The sequence below is a fragment of the Penicillium psychrofluorescens genome (genome assembly GCF_964197705.1).
Source record: "Penicillium psychrofluorescens genome assembly, chromosome: 6".
Lineage (NCBI taxonomy): Eukaryota > Fungi > Ascomycota > Eurotiomycetes > Eurotiales > Aspergillaceae > Penicillium > Penicillium psychrofluorescens.
In genome coordinates, this window is record NC_133444.1 from 69237 (window position 1) to 89037 (window position 19801).

The window sequence follows — 19801 nt, forward strand, 5'->3', positions numbered from 1 at the left end:
TATCCACGCATTATGCAGGAGATTGCATCCAGCGTCATTGGCATACGTTTCCACCATACCTGCGAATCCCAAGAGATGGAGTAGTTGACCGTAGGGCAACGAGGGATGCAGCCGATCTTTGATGGTGGCGGTGCCTGATTGCTCGAGGCAGAGGGGAGGATGCAATTTGTCCAAGGCGATCAGTGCATACACGTATTTTAGGGTAAAGGTGCTAACCGGTGTTCTTACACGTCGTCGCAGTTGGTATACTTCGGATATATTTCGGCACCATCAGCTGATCAAATCCTCGTCTTACCTAAGCCCATCATCCATCACATGCCCTTCCTCTTCCTTTTCCTCTCTTTTTTGCTCTGCCATGGCGTCTCCGGCAATCATAATGACTGTCTTGCTGCCCGACTGACGGGCCTTGCTGGCGCTGCCTTTGTCTGTCTGTCTGCGGCCCTACAGCTAGTGTGAGTTTCCGCAGTCTACCATTCGACTCGGCATACGCCCCTCCTCGTTCCTCCTTCTAAGGACATTATTTGCGCGAGCACGTCACTGCTTTACACCAGCACGTCACAGCTGTCAGCAGGCGAAGAGACCTTCGCAATGGATAAATCACCACCGATCGTGTTCATCGCCCGGTACTGCGCATAACTATCTCCTTTCTCTGTGCCTTGCAGACACTGACTGACCTACCCCACTAGGCATGGCGCGCGTCTTGATGCCGCGGACAAGGACTGGCATCTCACCTCCCCAACACCCTACGATCCACCTCTCTCCTACGGTGGCTGGATTCAGTCTCGCGCGCTTGGCGCTCGGATTGCGAGCCTCTTGCACGCTCGTGAATTCACAGGCGTAGAGCCCTCGGGCACTCCTCCGACCTCGGCCCAGTCAAATCCCAAACCGGCCCCGTCCCCATCGGCCCAACAATACAGAATCATCATCCACACATCTCCCTATTTACGATGTCTCCAAACGGCCATCGCGCTCAGTGCCGGCATTCACCAGCATCGCCCCGGTGATGACACACCGGAAGTGACCAGTCCGACTCCTGGCCCCGCGAAACCCATTCCCGTCGATCCTCGCTGTCTTCTGCGCGTGGACGCTGTGCTTGGTGAATGGCTCTCTCCGGATTATTTCGAGCAAATCACACCACCCCCCAGCTCCGAGCGCATGGTGGCGGCTGCCAAGGCAGAACTGCTGCGTCGCGGGGAAGGCATCACGGCCGGCGTCGATAAATCCGCTCGTTCATCGTCAGGACATTTTCCCGGAGGCTGGAGCAATCACTCAAACCCCATCTCTTCGGCTAGTGATGATGATATCCACCGCTTGACGGGCCACGACTCTTCTCAGTCCTTGTCCCAGCAAGGCCCGCGACAGCGTGCCAGCACCTACGGTACCCTTCCCCCCATAGAGACGGCCCGCGGTCAGAGTACGCTGAGTCGCATTAACACGGATCTGTCGCCTTCTCTTGATGTCGCGTACGTGCCCCCGACACCTGGCTATGCCGTCTCCGCGTCGGACCCCATCCCGACAGGATATGTTACGCATGCGCGAGACGCTTGCACCCAAATCGATTACCAATGGGACAGCATGCGCCCGCCGCAAAGTTGGGGCACAGGTGGTGAGTACGGTGAGGAGTGGAGCACGATGCATGAACGAGTACACACCGGTTTTAAACGGATGGTGGATTGGTACCCAGAACACTCGCCGTCCGCTTCCAATCTCTCGCATTATTCGCAGTCGGCCCATGGCATTCAAGCTCAACCTGAGCCACAAACGGTTCTGGTCATCGTCACCCACGGCGCTGACTGTAATGCCTTGATCAGCTCGCTGAGCGGTCGCTCGACCTTTCTCGATATCGGGACGGCCTCTCTCACCATGGCAGTGCGCCGGGACCGAGGGATTGACCAATCTTCCTCCACATTGGACGGTACCAGTGACTCGTCCAGCCGTCCTCGGAAGGATGGGTCGGTCGCGCAGGAGTATGTCCTGCAGCTCATGGCGTCGACCGACCACCTGCGTCCGGGTGTCAACCCATCTCAGATCGCATCGCTAGCATCTCCATCCGCTCCCCAGCATCCACTCTCGGCACCTCCGATTCCGACATATCGCAACCGTCTGGGCTCCCGCCCATCCCTTCTCCCGGGCGCATTCCCGATCGGGTCGACCTCGGGGTCCGCCAGCAGTTCCCGCGGCTGGACTCTTGCTTCGCGCCCATTGACCGGTCCACGGGGTGCGTCGGGCCTTTGGGGCTCAATTCCGTCGCCGGCCGATAAAGTGGACGACGACACCGAGGAAGACTTTGTACCCAATTTTGGTGATAAGCGAACCACGAGCCAGGACTCCCATGGCCCCGAGCCGACCGGCAATTCTAGATGGGCCCAGCAAGTACCGCACCGGGCGCTCTCCCAACGGGGCCTGTGGGGAAGTGCGCCGACCCTAGAAGACCGCGACACGGGGATGAAGCGCAGGTGGACGGTAGCGGAACAAAAGCTGTGATAGCAGCGCTTTTTACCTCTCTATTGCAATTCTTAGCTTATATTCGTGGGGATACCTCTTTGTTTGCATGGCGTGAGGCGTTTATTTAGCCATTGATTGATTTGACATGGCATGTTCTATAGTGGACTGACTGCTCCGTAGTAGAAGACACCTGATTTCTTAGGCTGTATGCCTGTCCCTCCATTCCTTCCTGTCTCTTCCCTTTCCTTCTTTCTTTCTCTCTTCCCTCTCCTTTGGCTCCCTTCTTCCCTCCGTCCCCGTTGAATCGCAATTCCATGTCCTACATTGACGGCGACGGTCTTTCCGTCACGTATGCTTCCGACCGAACTGGCTCCCCGGATCTGCGGCTGATCCACTACAATGATGTCTACCACGTCGAGTATGTGCTCTCTGCGCCTCACTATCACGATCACCCCCTTCTCAACGACGCGGGCTTTTTCTAACTGTCTCTCGTAGATCTGGATCTGCAGAACCCGTCGGTGGTGTCTCTCGTTTCCAATCCCTCGTGAACTACTACTGCTCACATCCTCGGTTCGCGGGGCAGCCCGACATCCTGACATTCTTCTCCGGCGATGCCTTCAACCCGAGCATCGAAAGCACGATTACCAAGGGCAGACACATGGTCCCGTTTCTGAATAAAGCAGGCACCAGTGTGGCGTGTGTGGGTGTGAGTATGGCGACCGTCCGGATCCGGGATGTTTCACAGCCCGCACTAACATCCCCAGAATCATGATCTCGATTTTGGAGTGGCACAATTCCGGCACCTATCAAGCCAGTGTCAGTTCCCTTGGCTACTGGCCAATGTCCTCGATCCAGCATTGGGGCAAGGCGTTCCAATCGCCAACTGCGGTAAGACGTGCATGTTGACATCGTCGAATGGAATCAAGGTGGGCGTGATTGGACTCGGAGAAAGGGAATGGTCAGTGGGCCCTGTGGTGGGCTTCTGAGGATCGTGGAATACTCATATATTGCCAGGCTTGGAACCATTAACGCTCTTCCGCCGGATTTGATCTACCAATCTGCCTCTCAGACTGCTCGAGAGCTCGCACCAGCTCTTCGAGAACAGGGGGCGGACCTCATCGTCGCCGTCACTCACCAACGGGAACCCAACGACCACAAGCTGGCGAAGAACCTACCACATGGTCTTGTCGATATCATCCTCGGAGGGCATGATCACTTTTATGCCCATACTGTCGTCAACGGTACTCACGTCCTGCGTTCCGGAACCGATTTCAAGCAGTTGAGCTACATTGAGGTTTTCCGAAAACCAGACGGGGAATCCGGGTGGGACTTCAACATTGTTCGTCGGGACGTGGTTCGCTCGATCCCTGAAGACCCCGCCTCGTTGGCCATGGTCTCCCGGCTCACATCTAGCCTGCAGGCGAAGCTGGAGAAACCGGTCGGGTATACCGTCACCGCGCTTGACGGCCGTTTTTCAACTGTGCGACAGCGAGAGTCCAACCTTGGCAACTTTGTTTGCGACTTGATGCGGTTCTATCACTCGGCAGACTGCGCAATGATGGCCGGTGGCACCATCCGCGGCGACCAGATCTACTCACCGGGTATTTTACGGCTTAAAGACCTTCTGAATTGCTTCCCTTTCGAAGACCCGGTGGTCTTGCTGCGCTTGCGGGGCCAGGCGATCCTAGACGCGCTCGAAAACGGAGTGAGTCAACTTCCCGCGCTCGAGGGACGATTCCCCCAGGTATCAAGCATTGCCTTTGGGTATACGCTCTCGGCTCCTCCGGGTTCACGCATCACATTCGCCCGCATCGGAGGCGAGCCCATTCATCTACAACGTAACTACGTCTTGGCCACGCGAGGGTACATGGCGCGTGGCAAGGACGGATTCTCATCTCTGCTGGTTCAGTCCGAGGGAGGCGGGGCGGAAGAGATCGTATGCGAGGAAAACGGCGTGCTGATCAGCACGATTTTGCGCCAGTATTTCCTCAGTCTGAAAGTGCTCGGCAAATGGCACCGCTGGAGTGCGAGTCTCAACCGACACTGGAGCTCTGTGCACCGTAACCTGCACGGCGAGGGCTGGCTGAAACCACCATCTGCGACGTCATCGCCCGTGTCCGAAAAGCCGCGCCGACGACTGGATGGTCGGCCAAAGTTGCAACGGACGGCTAAATGTGCTTATTATTACGGGAGATTCCCGAACGACGACGAGGCTGATATGGCAGTCCCGGCGGCCAACGGGACCAATGTGGATGCCATGGACTCAGACTCGGACGAGGACCCGGAGATTCTCACGTCGCCACGACCAACGATCAACTACGTCACGCTGCCAGCGCGATCCTCTGCAGAGGAGGAGTATCGACTGCAGCTGGCGCGGCGAGTGGTTCGCAAATGGATGCGCCTTACCGGGCTGCACCCAACGACACTAAATCCAATGGATGGTGAAGGCGAGTTTACGCCTGCTTGGACATCAGGGATCTCGCCCCGTCTGGAAGGGCGGATTGTGGTGGAGTGAGACGGTGATTGATGTTTCATTTTCGGTATTATTTTTGGATCTTCTGCATGTGAGGCAAGGATGCCCTCTGGCGTTGGGGCTCATGACGGAAATACATTTAGATGGTCAAGATATACTCACATCCAATGGTTATGTACAGTTTCTCGATGCTTCTCTACCTCGACTGGTCTCCCTGATCAGGACTTTCCTTCTGTAGGAGATAGTCCCCTCCGCGCCATGCTTTGTACGCCCCGTACAGTCCACTGCAGGGCCAAACATCCCACAGTGTCCGTTTAACAGCCCCCTTCCATCCGGCTTCGAACTTCCCGCTCCCAGCGCCGGGTAGATCCGCCTCCTGCACGCGTACTTTGTCATACAAGCTCGGCAGGTACTCTGCGGCATACTTGTTGCGTAGGGAATCGTGCTCTGCCTTGTTGTAGATGGCCCAGAATTCTTCCTCTGTATAATACGTGTGTGCATACAGCCACTTCTTCCCCCGTAGATCCTGCACTTTCTGCTCGAGTCGGCGATTCTGGGACCTGAACCGGCTTGGATCCGCAGTAGTGGCGGGTCCCCAGACTCCAAAGTTCATCAGGGCTGTCTGATCAGGGTGGAGGCTCGCATTAATCGTCTGTCCTTCCAGTCCTCCCGCACTGCCGGCGGGGAGTGGACACAGCCAGATCGGGTACTGCCCAAAGTTCTCAGGGCAGTCCAGCCAATCCAAGAACTCTGGGGCCGCAGGCACGGGCACTCCGACATCTTGGATGATATACCGACGGGAGAGGCCACTGACATGGAGGGCATGGTACATGACCCGCGTGTGCATAAACCTATCAAGCAGGGAACGCGTGACAGAGGTGAATGGCACGCGGAAATAGCGATAGGCATAGCGGCCGACCCAGAACCCCCCGCGGTCATAGCGAAAAAGATAATCGGTCAAAGGGATGTAGTCCACCACCGGGGCCGGGGCCGGCTGATCGCCGAGTGGTTTCGGGGCAATACGCTGAGCGTGCAAGTAGAACCAATCGTCGTGTCGTCCGGCAAAGTGCTGCAATTGAGATGCGGATGTCCGCTCCGCCTGCCGCCCTGCGCAGACCACAATGTGGTCTCGCGCGTAAATAATGCCGTCCAAGTACTCCGTCGTTGGATCTGCTGCGGCCTCTCGGAAAATGCGCAGAGCAGCCTCCATATCGGCGGCCGCATAATACTGGAGTTCCACTAAGGGATAAGCGTTTTTCAAGCGGACCTCCAAGAGTGTAACCACGCCCAGGGTGCCGAAAGAGGATGCTGCGCCCCAGAATAGATCGGATCGGGCGTCCTGGATCTCGAATTCTGAGGCGACGCGATCATGATACGCTTTCACAACTTGCCCGTCCGCCAGGACCATCTCGATCCAATTGACCGTATTGTCAAAGAACCCTTCGCGAAATGAGCTGCTCTCCCCAGACGTGCCTGAGAAACCGCCGCCAGCAGTGATGCCGGGAAACTCCATGACAACTAGCGGGACTAAGCCGTGCACTCGGGTGGCTGCCACTAGGGCATCCATGGGCACATTGGGCTCAACGAGAGCCGTTTGACGCGTTTCGTCGACCTCCAAGACACGCGTCAGACCAGCGGTGCTCACAGTAGTGGACGCGGCGTGGCCAGACGGGCGTGTGGAGTTGGTCGAACCATGATAGATACGGAATGGCTGCCGGCGGCGGTGGAAGTCAGCAACACGCGTTGCCACTTGCTGCACTGCGTCGCGATGGTCCATTGATGGAGATTGGAGTTCCGGGCTTGAAATCAGGGGGGAACCGGGAGATCGGGTCCGCTTGGGCCGACTCCACCGTTCCCCTCTTGGCTTCGATGTTAAACAAGAGGTCAAGTATGGCGGTGTCCAGATAATACTGTATTTTTGCTGGAGATGTTGCGATTGCTTCCAATTGCAGCAGTGGAAGGACTCCGAGGAAGATCTCATCTGGTACCGAGGATGGACCACTCGATCTATAATAGATTATTGTTCTCGGATCGCCATGAGCCTCACATGATCAAATACGCCAAACTGCATGGGCACAGAAGTAACCACAGTAGTCAGAGCTTGTGTGCCATTGATTATCATGATAGATGCTGGATGGCTTGCCTATAAATAAGATATACGGCCCCACGTTCGTCTTCCATATTTTATTCTGCATCAAAACTGTCCCTTACAGCATATTCCGGCAAAACACATTCCATCATGAAGGTTCTCTGCATCTAATGGGCCAACACTGCCCCATGATAATTGTTGTACCCCTCCCTAATGGACCGCTCCTACCGTGTACTAGTACAATATGCTCAGTGAAAACAACTGCATTTCCTTCTAGAGTCCGAGACAGACCAGCGTAGTAGGGATGCGATCGACGAAACAAGACAGAAAATATAGTATTCCTCATGCCTAAGAAGCACCATTTGAACATGCAATTCCCACTGCTCTACGTAGACCACATGCTGAGCAAGTACTATCTCCCATTTACAAACTCCATTCTCTATTCATGACTACTGTAGGCGTCACTGAGTCAACTTATTCACATAGAATGAATGAGATTCCACCTCCTTGACCCATAGCCCCCAGGGCCTATATGCGGACTCTTGTGTCATCAGTATAGTTCCTTGAATCTCTCCTTCATCAAGGTATTTGATCTCAGGGACAGAAGAGAATTGTCCGTTCGCATGAGCCGCGCGAGTCAAGAGTGCCGTTGTCTGGATGCTGGCGTTCTTCTGGGTATAGACTGCACGCAGAACAGCTTCCTCAATGCTTTCACCCTGCACAGTAAAGCCATGGCCGCGCATGAGGACTACGGCATGCTCGGGGGTTGACGAGTCGCTGGTGGAAAAGTGTGAAGCCAGCGCACCACCAAGATGAGTATTCCGGACTAGCAGATCTTTTTTGTCCGTCGGCTTGAGATAGTGGGCGATATCGAAGTTAGGCGTCTGGGTTCCTAGCAAGCTTCTCAGAACCTTTCTTTTCTTTTGTTTTTTGAGGCCAGTACTTACCCACAAACCCCCCCATGTGGCAACATGCGCGCATTGGGACTCCAGAAATCGTGTACGGAACAACAGCCTCCGAATGGCTATGAATGACACTTTTCACATCTGGATACTTCCTGTAAAGCTCACTGTGAATGCATCTCTCCGAGTAGCCCTTGCCTTGGCTCGGATCCACTGGCTCAGCATCCTTGACCCAGTACTCAATCAGATCATCCTTCGAGGACACCAGTGCAGGCGCAATGTACTGGGACATGATAAACACGTCAGGTTTCTGCGGATGCCGGAAGGAAAGATGGCCATAGGCGTCTAAGACACTGAGAGATCATCGTTAGATGTAGTTGTAGATGGAATCGTGCCATGCATACCCCTGGTAGTGCAGAATGTGGCATCCCGTAATGAATTTCCGGTAGTGCTCCTGGATTATAGCTGCATCGGAAGACATGGTGAGCATCCAGGCAATTCTAATAAGTATGGGAGCTAAAAAATAGCAGCGGCATCCTTTTTAACCCCCACCAACCCCCTCCCCAGCTCCCCGGATTCTCGGATGCCCGGGTAAAGTATTAACACCCGATCTCTCCCCGAACATCCGCTAGTGCGGTTGATTGGCCCACCGGAATTTTAGCTCGCAGGTTTTTGGGGTATGGATCTATGCGGGGAACGAGAGGCTAACCTGTTAGTGCCGAATCCTAGTCCGCTTTTTATTATCCCGGAGGAAGAATTAATAAAAAGCGAAGGCTCTGTCGCGCAAGATAGCTCAGGACAACCCTCTTACTATCGTTCTATCCTCACGCCCGTTATGGCCAGACCTGACAGTCCAACCTCAGCTACCAAGAGCTATGCTCTGGACGAGCCTGAGTATGACGAGACACTAGATGACGCCGACAACCCTCTCGTGAGAGCTCCATCTGATCTCCCCCTGTTAGACAGCAATGTGCTGAAATATGCCCCTAGAACTGGCCCCGATGGCGCAAGGTCTATATAGCATTGCTTATGGCAGTTCTCGGGTTCTTGGCTCAATGTGAGTTCTCCTGGTCGCGCAAGTCGTCTTCGTCAGGGGTTAAGGCTAAGAAATTACCGTTTTGGAGTTGGTTCTGCTCTTATCAACCCTGGGTATGTCCAAATGTCGGAGGATCTCAAGATTACGATCGAACAAAGCTCCTACTGTACGACTATTTTCATCGTATTTAGTGGATTGGCCCCAATGTTTATTGTTCCTTACGCAAACACCTACGGCCGACGAATCCTCTTCGTTGTAAGTTCCTCACAGCCACTGAGAATGGAAAGTCCCTGACATCTCTCACAAGGTCTTTTCGGCAATCGCCACCGTAGGTGCGGTGGTGTCCGCAGCTTCACCAGGATATGGAGGCGTCGTCGTTGGCCGTATCATCAATGGGATCGGATCAGGCATTCCGCTGGGGGTTGGAGTCGCGACAGTGGGGTTCGCTATCTTCCCTGCTATATCACCCTACTAATTTGGTCTAGATCTGTGATCTATTCCGGCAACAAGAAAGAGGTCTCTGGGTTGGCCTCTATACCGTTAGCGTGACGAATGGTCCCCATATCGCACCCATTGCGGGCGGATATATCACACAACGTCTTGGCTGGCGTTGGTGCTTCTGGGTCCCTGCCATCTTCCAGGGCGCGGTCTTTATCCTGTCAATTCTTACGCTCCCCGAGACTCTGTACGTGAATGACGACACCAATCGCCTGAAGAACAAGTCCTATCGGGGTCGTCTCATGTTTTGGGGCAAAGTCCTTGACCGACCCATTGTGCGCTGGCAGTTCTTGAGACCCTTCAAGCTTCTTCGGTATGCTCCAGTGACCCTGCCCGCTATCTACTTCTCTACCGTCAACACCTATGGTAGCGCCCTCTTTGCCGTGACAGGGTCGCATATTGCTGCCACCATATATGGATTCAACGTTGCGCAGATCGGTCTCTTCATGGGAGTACCCCTAACTATTGGCTGCATGTTGGGCGAAGCCTCCGCTGGCTGGGTCAGTGATCTTATTCTCGCCCTGTACGCTAAGCGACATCATGGATACCAGAAGGCCGAGGCCCGGCTTTTTTTGATGCCCCTGTGCACGTTTCTGTGCGTTGGAACTGCCACATATGGCTTCTGCATTCAGAACTCGCGGCCGTGGATCCAATCGTCGATTTGTATGGCGATTTCCGGCTTTGGCACGCAAGTTGCGACAACTATGGTGTACACTTACTGCACGGATAGTTACAAGGCGCAGTCGAGTGAGATCGGAGCAATCCTGAATTTCTTCAAGTGTGGTAAGTATGGTTCCAGGTCTCGGTATGCCTGATCACTGATCAATGCTTCTTAGTTTACGCTTTCAACATTGGTTTCTACGCCTTGCCATTCTCGGCCAAGGTTGGATACACGGCTGCCTTTTCTACAATGGCCGCCATTAACGCCGCAGCCTTGGTCCCGTTGCTCGTACTGTTCTGGATTGGGGAGAGAATCAGGGTGCACTCGGCAGAGTAGCGAGAGTGAATGTTTTACTATGTGTCTGGCCGCGAAAGTGTATATACATACATGTAGAAGAACCCAAGTGAAGCCCAAATTCAACTCCGTTAGTTATGCAAAGAGGTATCAAGAAATCTCAATAATAAGCTGACAAAAAAAAAAAACACAGTTGCTTCCCATGCTTTATTGAACCCCCACGGGACGCGCCCCCTTGAGGTTGACCACCCGACTTCCCCCCGCCAGGGCTGCTGTGCCGGCGCCAAAAGCCGCAGAAGCCGGTGGCTGGACCCACCCAGGTACACTGGAATCTTCGCTCTCGCGCGCCGATATCGTCTGCCACACGTTGGGAAATCCTGTGGGCAGCGCACCCCGTAAGCGAGCACCGGGGATAGCAAAACGTGGCTTGCGGTGGGTCAAATATCCGCGCATCAGCCCTTGTGTGAGGAGGGAAGCCAGAATCGACTCAATTTCCTGCATGAGCAGAGATGATTGGTCTGCAGCATCGTACTCCGAGTACGGGTCCAGTTGGTATCCTTCATAGTCTGGGTCTGGGTCACCGTCTACGAGCTGACCAGGAATATTCTCCTGCCATTGGCCTCTGTCGTCGAAGAACCCATCCGGCGCGAGAAAGTCACCAAACTTGTCGAGCAACTCAGAGTCTGTAGTTATCCCGGTTGAATCGGTGAGCCCGTCATAATCCGGGTCTGTTGGTGTAGAGATAACCTGTGATCCGTACGACTTGTGAGCCACCGAGGTTCCGTTCAATGACCGGCCGTGCTGCGACCGAAGCCACTCGGTCGCGACAACGAGTTTCTCGAGATAGAGATATGGCGGTGGCCCACGCTGCGCCTGCGCCTGTGGATCCCCGTGAAAACCACCCAGGATGAAAACTTTGCGAGCAAACGAACGCCATACCAGAATTTCGCAACGATTCCGAAGGGCAAGCAAGATCCCTTTGCGCGCAAACCAGTCGGCAGCCGGTGATCGAACAGAGAGATGTTCCCGGAAGGCAATATAGTTCCCTCGGGCAATCAATTGGCATAACGGCCCGAATCGCTCACCAAGGCCTTGCGCCTCGGATCTTTGCAAGAGGGTCTGAGATGGAAAGCGACCCAAGATGATATTACATGGGATCAGATAGGTCAAAATGAGATGTCGTTGGCTTACCGCCTGGCGGTGGCACTGGTCGTAGGCAGCCTGCAGAGCAATCTGCGCGGGAAAGAAGAGGTTGTTGGAGAAGAGGTAGCGACCCAGGTAGTAGAGGTATGTCACACGCTGCGAAGCCGGGAAGTAGGTCAAAGGAGGCGATTGAGCGCTGATACTGGCGAACATTTGCTCGGCATTGCGGAGCTTGCCGCATTGGAAAAGGAGTTTCAGACACAGATTGGCCATGAGGTAGATGCCCACGCGCTTCCCCTCGGGCTTCCCCTGCGGTCCCGGGGTACCCGTGCGGTCGGTGAGGCATTTGATAAAGGCCTCGCGCACCACGTTGGCTGATTGTTCCACCAAAGTCACCTTTTCGACATTCTCTTCGCGGTCCGCCTGGCCCTCCATCCGCAAGATGTTCGCAATCAGGTCAGGTCGGCGGTCTAACCCCATGGCTAATTTCGCCAGCACTTTGGAGAGGTAAAGGACGGTATGCAAAACGATAATGCCCATTTGACTATCTCCGAGAGCTAAAACGCATTGGCTGCAATCGTAGCAGTGTCAGCGATCGGATGCAACCCCATCCAGTGGACCAGGAGGGCTCCCTGAGCCGGAATCAGGCAGAGTGGGACGTACTTCACCAGGCCTTTTAGGAAATTGTATGTATCGAGCAAGTTGCCCACATTGACATCGCGCAGAAAGGTAAGGTACAGCTTGAGGAAGGTCGGAAAGGCCGTCCATGACGAGCTGCCTTTGGAGCGTGGCACCAGGCCCTCGCACCGGCGAAGCAGCTCGGCATCCTTCTGGGGGCCGGACGCGTAGTGCTGGCGCAATTCATCTATCATGCGCATGTAGATGTCGGAGAGCGGCGGTTCGATCTGGAGGAAGTCCTGTAGCTTGACGCCATCGCGATTCTGGACCAGCTCGGCGACGCTGCCGAGGAATTGGTCCAGCACCGGAGTCGCCATGGCGAGGCTATCCAGGCCCAGGGCTGGAGGTGAGATGAACAGCGGGTGTGTTTGTCAGGAGTGGCCGGAGGAATGAATGAATGGTCAACCGTCGGGCGTGGGATGGGATAGGCTCTCTGCGTGGCAGAACTCCCCACCGCCCTGGATCAGCGGGTACCTGAGGCAACCAAAAGCAACCATACACAGCAGGGAACATCACCACACGCCGGTCCAGTCCTGACATGACATCATGTCGGCCACGACCAACAGGATGTGGGCAACTCCACTCCCATCACGTCACTGCAACGACAGATAAGACTGTGTATATAAGTTTTATCACAATGGCAGTCTCGAACCACCTCATCCACCACACACCATGCCAGCCGCCGCCTCGCGCTCCTGGATTGTCGCTGCCATTCGGCAGCCCTTCGTCCAGACCTTCACCTGGCTCTATTTGATCCTCCAGGCGGTGCTCACCCACATCTTCTCTCCAGTTCCTCCACCTCCCTCTGCCGACCATTCGAATGGCTCTCGGAAGAGGGTCGCTGTCATTGGCGCGGGGCTGACGGGCGTCTCCTCCGCGGCCCATTGTGTCGGCCATGGTCTGGATGTGCAGATCTTCGAGGGCCGCTCCAAGGAACATGGCCTGGGAGGTATTTGGAGTGTAAGTTTTTACAAATAAAAGTCGAGACCAATGTTCTCACAAGACTGTCTAGAGGGTCAACTCCACGTCTGCGTTGCAGGTGCATAGCCTGATGTATCGCTTCCACCCGTCAGTGCACTACGATAATGCGTATCCCAGCCAGAAGCAGATCCAGGAACAGATCATCAGTCTCTGGAAACGCTATGATCTAGAACGACGCACTGTATTCGACACCCGTGTCACCTCCGTGAAAAAGACCAAGAGCGGCCAGTGGATCATCAATGACGACGAAGGCCAGTACGGTCGGTTCGATGGCATTGTCGCCGCCGTCGGCGTGTGCGGAGACCCTAAAATGCCCTCGCTTCCCGACCAGGAGAAGTTCCAGGGCCAGATCTGCCACTCGTCCAATCTCGACGGCAAAGATGCCACGGGAAAGAAAGTCTTGGTGGTCGGTGGCGGTGCCAGTGCCATTGAAGCCCTCGAGTTTGCCGTCAAGTCCCGGGCTGCGGAGATTGATGTGCTCGCACGATCTGACAAGTGGATCATCCCGCGGAACGTCCTGGTGCAGTCCTTACTGGCCTTAAACATCTTCGGCCAAGAGATTTCCCTCTCGTGGATTCCCGAGTGGCTACTGCGCAAGTTTTTTTACCGGGACCTCCAAGACATTGCTCCCACCGACGATGGCATCTTTACCGAGACGCCCATGGCCAACTCGGAGCTGTTCGATCAGATCCGTGAGGGAAAGGCCCACTGGCTGCGTGGCGATATTGTCTCTGTCGAGAAAGACGGCATCCTGTTCAACCATCGGTCCAAAGGAGTGCCCAAGGATGGCCCCGGTCAAGAAAGCTTGGTTCCTGGAGACTTGATTGTCTTGGCAACCGGTTTCAAGCGCCCGTCGCTTACCTTTTTGCCAGACGAGGTCTTTGAAGAGCCGTACGGGCCGCCCAGCTGGTACCTCCAGGTCTTTCCACCCAAGTACCCGGACATCTGTGCCAACAACAGCACGTTTGTTAGTGCTATCGGCACCGTAGGCAATATGCACATTGGCATCTACACGCGGTTCCTGATCATGTTCTTAACCGACCCTCTGACTCGCCCCACGGAGGACTGGATGAAGGCCTGGATTGATTTCACGCGGCTCATGAAACGACTGTCGCCAACCAACGCGTTTGATTTTTTCACTTACGCCGAGCTGATTTACTGGTTCATCTTTGTCCTGATCTTCAATCCGTTCCGGTGGAAGTGGGCCCTGTTTGTGTTCTTTGGCATTGGCCGTGCCTTGCCATTGATGGTTGTGGAGCAAGAGAACCACTTCCGCGACGAATTGCGCAAGCAACACAAGTCGCAATAAGGATTGGAGGCTTTCGATCATGATCACCTAGGTAGCTATCAGGGAATGTAGTTATGTATGTAATCAAAAGTAGACATGGATAGAGATTCGTCATCGAATTGGACAATGAAACCAAAATCAAGCCCTCGTATCGTCCCGCAAGTAAAGTATCATTGGTCCTTGATCTCCGACATCTTGTTGTGGATGTCATACGCTACATTCCCCCCCTTTGCAATGCGTCTCGGCAGATATCCATTCTCCGCCAGCCACAGCATCGGCCACAGGAGACCGACGCCCAGAACGCAGAAGAACGTGGCGATCAGATGCCAGGCGAGCACGAGCCAGTGGCCGACATGCGGCATAAGGAACTTGACAAACTCCGAGGTCTGGTACAGGTCCTCCTGCCTTGTGATATAGTATAGCGTGTGATCGCCATTCGTCGGAGCATCACTCTGAGTCGCATCGGTGGTCAGATCCAGAACGGTGGTGAGCGTCACCGGCGAGACGTGGAAGGGAACGATCCAGACGGAGAATATTTGGGACATGTTCACATAGAGTCTTAGGTGCTCCTCATCAAATGCTGGACGGAGTCAGGATGGCCGGATCTCTCGTTCAGATCTTCCCCGTTACGACTCACCAATGGAATGCACCTCGATCTCAACACGGGGCGACAAGATCTTGTACCACTGAAAGATCTTCCCGATAAACCACCGACTGCCCTCGAAGCTGGGAACTCGACAGAACGGGTGCGCAAAGGACGCATTGCGTGTGAAGAAGCGATTGATGGTCTTCTCTTGCAGAGACGGCGGCGATCGGGTGAGCAGACGGATCACCGTCGAGATCTCGGTGGCTGTTGGACCTAGTCAGCGTTGATGGAAGAGGTAGAAATGCAGACGGACCTGGACTCTCCATGCTGAAAAAGGGGTAATCGCAAAGGTGGAAGATGCAGACGGGAGCAAGAACGAGAGTTCACGAATCGGCCGATGACATCATGTGCCGGTTTCACATGTGACTTGACTGCCGTCCTTGATTTGTGTACGACGGAGGAGATCAATCGTTCCTGCCGAGAGAGGCACATGGCAAAGTCGATTGAGGCCTTGGGTGAAACCGGTCCCGATGGAATCATTCATGGGGTTGCAGGCAACGCTTTTCTATCGTGTGGATTGGCAGTAGCCGGAGTAAAGCCGAAACCCCATTCGGCATGCCGAGATGGAGCCGATCAGGCACCGAGGCATCAGAGCCCAATACTCGGGAATGGTCCATTGTTTAAGAGAGCAAATACAAATCTGTGCAGGGCTATGCCAATAAACGCCGTTGTATATGATTCTATCGCTTCCACCCCTCGATCTTCTTGCGCCGTTTGTCGAACATCTGGCCCATACTCGCCCCGTCGTTGCGCGGTCCGTCTTCGACACCCTTGCGCTTGCGACTCTTGTCCAACGCGGCTCCGCTGCCTTTGGCTCGCCGAGTGAGGCGTTCGATGCGATCGGCACCCTCGGTGAGACCCTTCCACTCGTCGCCACCAAAGGTCGTATCGGGTCGCCCACCCTGGCGCTTGGCCAGCTGTTTCTTGGTCTCCTTGGGTAAGCGCACAAAGTTGGTTTCTTCATATGCGGCTCGCTCCGCTTCGTGCTCACGGTCCTTCTTGGATTTGGTCTGTCGGCCACCATCAATAATCGTGCTGCCGATGCTGGGCTCCGCCATGGGCGCGGAAGACATCTCGGCGGTGACAAACTCATCAATGACATTGGACCGGCGCGACCGACGGTCTTCGCGTTGTTCTCGGCGCTTGGTCGTAGGGAGAGCTGTGGGCATGATCTTCGGTGGGCGGTAGATGCCATCGCTGGGTTGTTTGGCGGCCTTGGCTGGTTGGGCTTTCTGCTGCTCTGCCACCTGTGTCTTGGAGAATGCAGCAATATTGGGCCGGTGCGCCATCTCGTCAATGTCATCCTCATTATTCTCATCTTCGCTGTCGTCGCTGCCGCTGGCATCTTCCTCGTCGGAGCCGGACGCTTCGTCACTGTCCGACCCTGCGGATTTGCGTGCTTTCTTGCCCTTGCTCTTGCTCTTCTGAGTCCCGCGCTCGGACCGCTCCGCGTCCTCGGCAGCCTTGACCACTTTGTCTACCTGATACTTTAATCGTCCCTCGAGCGGACGCACGCCCCGATCGAGGAAAACGCGGAGCTCGACCAGTTTCTTCACGATATCGTCCCGCAGAGAATCGGTCGAATCCGCAGGTGCTTCATCTTTGGAAGCTTGACGTAGCTGAAAGACGATCAAGAATACCAAATTGTGAAGATAGGAGAGGAGTATTTCGCTCTTCGCGTCGAGTAGAGAGATGCCGTCTGGTGGAGGCTCGATCGAGACATCGGACGGCGCATCCTTGCCCGACTTGGGCAGAGATGAAACGGTGCTCGAGAGGCAGGATGTGAGATCCTCGAGTAGCTTCGAGAGATTCTGGACGCGTGCAGGCGTCTGAGCTGAGGCTGTCATGGCGAACGAGTTGGAGCAGAACCAAAGTGTTTTTTTCTTTCGGGGAAATTTTAGACTGATCCTTATCACCACGTGACAACGCATCACGTGCCGGGCCTCGTCATGGGCCCCGTTTCAAACTGTCCTTTCATCCTCAGCCTCATCCCAATCTCGCTGCGCCTTGTTTGGTCTTTGTTCTGGACGGATGAACGTCGTGGATTGGTTCTTCTATGGTGACCATTTTCGACTGTATGATCCCGGCTCCCACCTCCTCTAACGAGTCTCTTTTTGCTCTATAGTGTCGTGCAAAAACAAACCGCGGTTACTGACGAGAGCTCGGTCCAGAGACATCCACGATGCGGTTCACCGATCGGCCGACCCTCTTCTCGTCGGTCCTTCTGGCACTTCCCTCTCTCTCCTCGGCCTTCTACCTCCCGGGAGTCGCACCCACCTCGTACGATGAGGGCCAAACCGTCCCGCTCTTTGTCAACCATTTAACCCCGGGCTTGTCGCGCGACGACCAGCTGCATTCCGTGTTTGCATATGACTACTACCACCCACAGCTTCATTTCTGTCAACCCGAAGGCGGCCCCAAGGATATCAGGGAGTCCCTGGGGAGTATTTTGTTCGGCGACCGCATTCAAACCTCTCCCTTCGAACTCCACATGGCCCAAAACGAGACGTGTAAAGCCATTTGTGGGGAAGTGAAATTTGACGCGCGTAGCGCCAAGTTTATCAATCGCCGCATTGCTCAAGGCTACAACATCAACTGGCTGGTGGATGGGCTGCCGGCTGCGCAGCTGCACTACGACGCCGTCACACAAACGAAGTTCTACAGCCCCGGCTTTTCGTTGGGCGACCTCGATGACAGTGGACAAACCGTGTTGAACAATCATTTCAATATCGAGATTGACTACCACCGTGTGGGATACCGCGGTAAGAGCCAGTATCGTGTCGTTGGAGTGCTTGTGTATCCGGAGTCTCGTGCGGACTCGCGGGTCCTGGAAGATGGGACTGCAGATTGTGGCACCCGTAACACCATCGTGGCTTTGAATGAAGAGGCAGAGACACCGTTGACGTGGACATACAGCGTCTCCTGGAAGGAATCGCCGACGGCATGGGCCACACGTTGGGACAAATACCTGCATGTCTATGACCCGAAGATCCACTGGTTCTCCCTGATCAATTCGGCAGTCTTCGTGGTGTTCCTGGTCGGCATGGTCGGAATGATTCTGATCCGGGCGCTCAAGAAGGATATTGCTCGCTACAATCGACTGGACATGATTAGCCTGGAGGACCTTGACGGCACCTCGGCTGCCGTGGAGGATGGGATCCAGGAGGACTCGGGGTGGAAGCTAGTCCATGGCGATGTCTTCCGGTGCCCCAAGTCACCGCTGTTGCTCAGCGTGCTGCTGGGTAACGGCGCTCAACTATTCATGATGACCGGTGTCACTGTTGGTAAGTAGACCTGACTGAATGGCACCATGTATACTCATACCCACCGTCTAGTGTTTGCACTGCTCGGACTTTTGTCGCCCGCCAACCGTGGCTTTCTGGCCACCGCGATTCTCTTGGTCTCTGCCATTTTCGGCGGCATCAGTGGATACGTGTCAGCACGGGTGTACAAGGCCTTTGGCGGCGAAGCCTGGAAACGAAACATTGTCATGACGCCCCTTCTGATTCCCGGATTCATCTTCTGCACTTTCTTCTTGTTCAACCTCTTCGTCTGGGCCAAAGGCTCCAGCGGCGCCGTGCCCTTTGGCACAATGCTCGCCCTGGTGCTGATCTGGTTTGTGATCAGCGTGCCCTTGAGTGTGGCTGGCAGTTGGCTCGGATTTCGGCAGGCTGTATGTGTCCACTGCTCCTGCTCTCTACGATCCATCTTCTCACTCATTTCAGGCCATCGAGGGTCCGACCAAGACCAACCAGATCCCCCGCCAGGTGCCACCGATGTCCGGCAGCCTTCGCACGATCCCATCCATCCTGCTGACCGGCATCCTGCCTTTCGGCGCGATCTTTGTGGAGCTGTACTTCATCATGACCTCGCTCTGGACCAACAAGATCTACTACATGTTTGGATTCCTGTTCCTTTGCTACGGGCTGATGATTATCACCTCGGCGGCTACGACTGTGCTGTTGGTATACTTCCTGCTTTGTGCGGAGAACTACCGGTGGCACTGGCGGGCATTTTTCGGCGCGGGCATGACTGGCGGCTATGTCTTTCTCAACGCACTGATCTTCTGGGCGACCCGTGTGAGCTTTGGTGGCTTGACGGGCACTGTGCTCTATGTGGGCTACTCGGCGCTTATCGGATTCGTCGTTTTCATCCTGACCGGTATGTTATCTCCTGTGTTTTTCTTGACCATCCCGGCTGACGGACCCGACTGTAGGATCCATCGGCGTCTTCGCCAGTTGGGCATTCATCCACCGCATTTATGGATCGATCAAGGTGGACTAAATGGGTTGCATGGTGCATTTAGCCTGTTCGTAAGGATCCCGATGAGCGGCGTTGTATTTTTCCCTTTTTATTTTTTTCTTAAATGTGTGTGTGAGTGTGTGTGTGTAGGCGATGGGCTTTTCTTCAACTATATTGTGCAAAATAAAGTCAGCATTGTTTTGAACGAAACAGTACAATCATACATAATCATGTTTCGGGCAGCTCGGGTTCCCCCCGGATGTTCTGGACTTTCTCTCACTCGCCACTCCGACAACCACCTTAGCTGGACCCTCTCTCTTTCACACCCTCACTCCTTCTTTAACCTCCTTGCATCCGGGATTGCTCTCTCGTTTCTGTGTCGTCTTTCCTTCGCTCGCCCATTCCTCCATCCAATCAACCACCCT

The 19801-nt window shown here is 54.8% G+C and overlaps 10 protein-coding genes across 10 annotated transcripts; 5 read left to right on the forward strand and 5 right to left on the reverse strand.

Moving 5' to 3' along the window:
• Positions 1–376: 376 nt before the first annotated feature.
• PFLUO_LOCUS8527 (uncharacterized protein) lies at positions 377–2484 on the forward strand (the record flags this gene model as incomplete). Its single annotated transcript, XM_073786271.1, has 3 exons — positions 377–382; positions 514–623; positions 687–2484. The coding sequence occupies 3 exons, from the start codon at positions 377–379 to the stop codon at positions 2482–2484; spliced, it is 1914 nt and encodes a 637-aa protein (XP_073642543.1).
• Positions 2485–2759: 275 nt separating this feature from the next.
• Positions 2760–4960, forward strand: PFLUO_LOCUS8528 (uncharacterized protein; the record flags this gene model as incomplete). The annotated part of the gene is made up of 4 exons (XM_073786272.1): positions 2760–2863; positions 2941–3151; positions 3210–3403; positions 3460–4960. 4 exons carry the CDS (start codon positions 2760–2762, stop codon positions 4958–4960), a joined length of 2010 nt encoding a protein of 669 aa, XP_073642544.1.
• Positions 4961–5114: 154 nt separating this feature from the next.
• PFLUO_LOCUS8529 (uncharacterized protein) lies at positions 5115–6695 on the reverse strand (the record flags this gene model as incomplete). The annotated part of the gene is made up of 1 exon (XM_073786273.1): positions 5115–6695. The coding sequence occupies one exon, from the start codon at positions 6693–6695 to the stop codon at positions 5115–5117; it is 1581 nt and encodes a 526-aa protein (XP_073642545.1).
• Positions 6696–7468: 773 nt separating this feature from the next.
• PFLUO_LOCUS8530 (uncharacterized protein) lies at positions 7469–8390 on the reverse strand (the record flags this gene model as incomplete). The annotated part of the gene is made up of 3 exons (XM_073786274.1): positions 7469–7899; positions 8078–8262; positions 8314–8390. The coding sequence occupies 3 exons, from the start codon at positions 8388–8390 to the stop codon at positions 7469–7471; spliced, it is 693 nt and encodes a 230-aa protein (XP_073642546.1).
• A 678-nt stretch (positions 8391–9068) lies between these two features.
• PFLUO_LOCUS8531 (uncharacterized protein) lies at positions 9069–10440 on the forward strand (the record flags this gene model as incomplete). Its single annotated transcript, XM_073786275.1, has 4 exons — positions 9069–9200; positions 9253–9381; positions 9431–10226; positions 10280–10440. The coding sequence occupies 4 exons, from the start codon at positions 9069–9071 to the stop codon at positions 10438–10440; spliced, it is 1218 nt and encodes a 405-aa protein (XP_073642547.1).
• A 165-nt stretch (positions 10441–10605) lies between these two features.
• On the reverse strand, positions 10606–12536 carry PFLUO_LOCUS8532 (uncharacterized protein; the record flags this gene model as incomplete). The annotated part of the gene is made up of 2 exons (XM_073786276.1): positions 10606–12112; positions 12205–12536. 2 exons carry the CDS (start codon positions 12534–12536, stop codon positions 10606–10608), a joined length of 1839 nt encoding a protein of 612 aa, XP_073642548.1.
• A 355-nt stretch (positions 12537–12891) lies between these two features.
• PFLUO_LOCUS8533 (uncharacterized protein) lies at positions 12892–14509 on the forward strand (the record flags this gene model as incomplete). Its single annotated transcript, XM_073786278.1, has 2 exons — positions 12892–13179; positions 13232–14509. The coding sequence occupies 2 exons, from the start codon at positions 12892–12894 to the stop codon at positions 14507–14509; spliced, it is 1566 nt and encodes a 521-aa protein (XP_073642549.1).
• Positions 14510–14658: 149 nt separating this feature from the next.
• Positions 14659–15400, reverse strand: PFLUO_LOCUS8534 (uncharacterized protein; the record flags this gene model as incomplete). Its single annotated transcript, XM_073786279.1, has 3 exons — positions 14659–15068; positions 15126–15338; positions 15388–15400. The coding sequence occupies 3 exons, from the start codon at positions 15398–15400 to the stop codon at positions 14659–14661; spliced, it is 636 nt and encodes a 211-aa protein (XP_073642550.1).
• A 414-nt stretch (positions 15401–15814) lies between these two features.
• Positions 15815–16981, reverse strand: PFLUO_LOCUS8535 (uncharacterized protein; the record flags this gene model as incomplete). Its single annotated transcript, XM_073786280.1, has 1 exon — positions 15815–16981. The coding sequence occupies one exon, from the start codon at positions 16979–16981 to the stop codon at positions 15815–15817; it is 1167 nt and encodes a 388-aa protein (XP_073642551.1).
• A 335-nt stretch (positions 16982–17316) lies between these two features.
• PFLUO_LOCUS8536 (Transmembrane 9 super member 2) lies at positions 17317–19418 on the forward strand (the record flags this gene model as incomplete). The annotated part of the gene is made up of 4 exons (XM_073786281.1): positions 17317–18418; positions 18470–18807; positions 18860–19295; positions 19351–19418. The coding sequence occupies 4 exons, from the start codon at positions 17317–17319 to the stop codon at positions 19416–19418; spliced, it is 1944 nt and encodes a 647-aa protein (XP_073642552.1).
• Between the last annotated feature and the right edge of the window lie 383 nt (positions 19419–19801).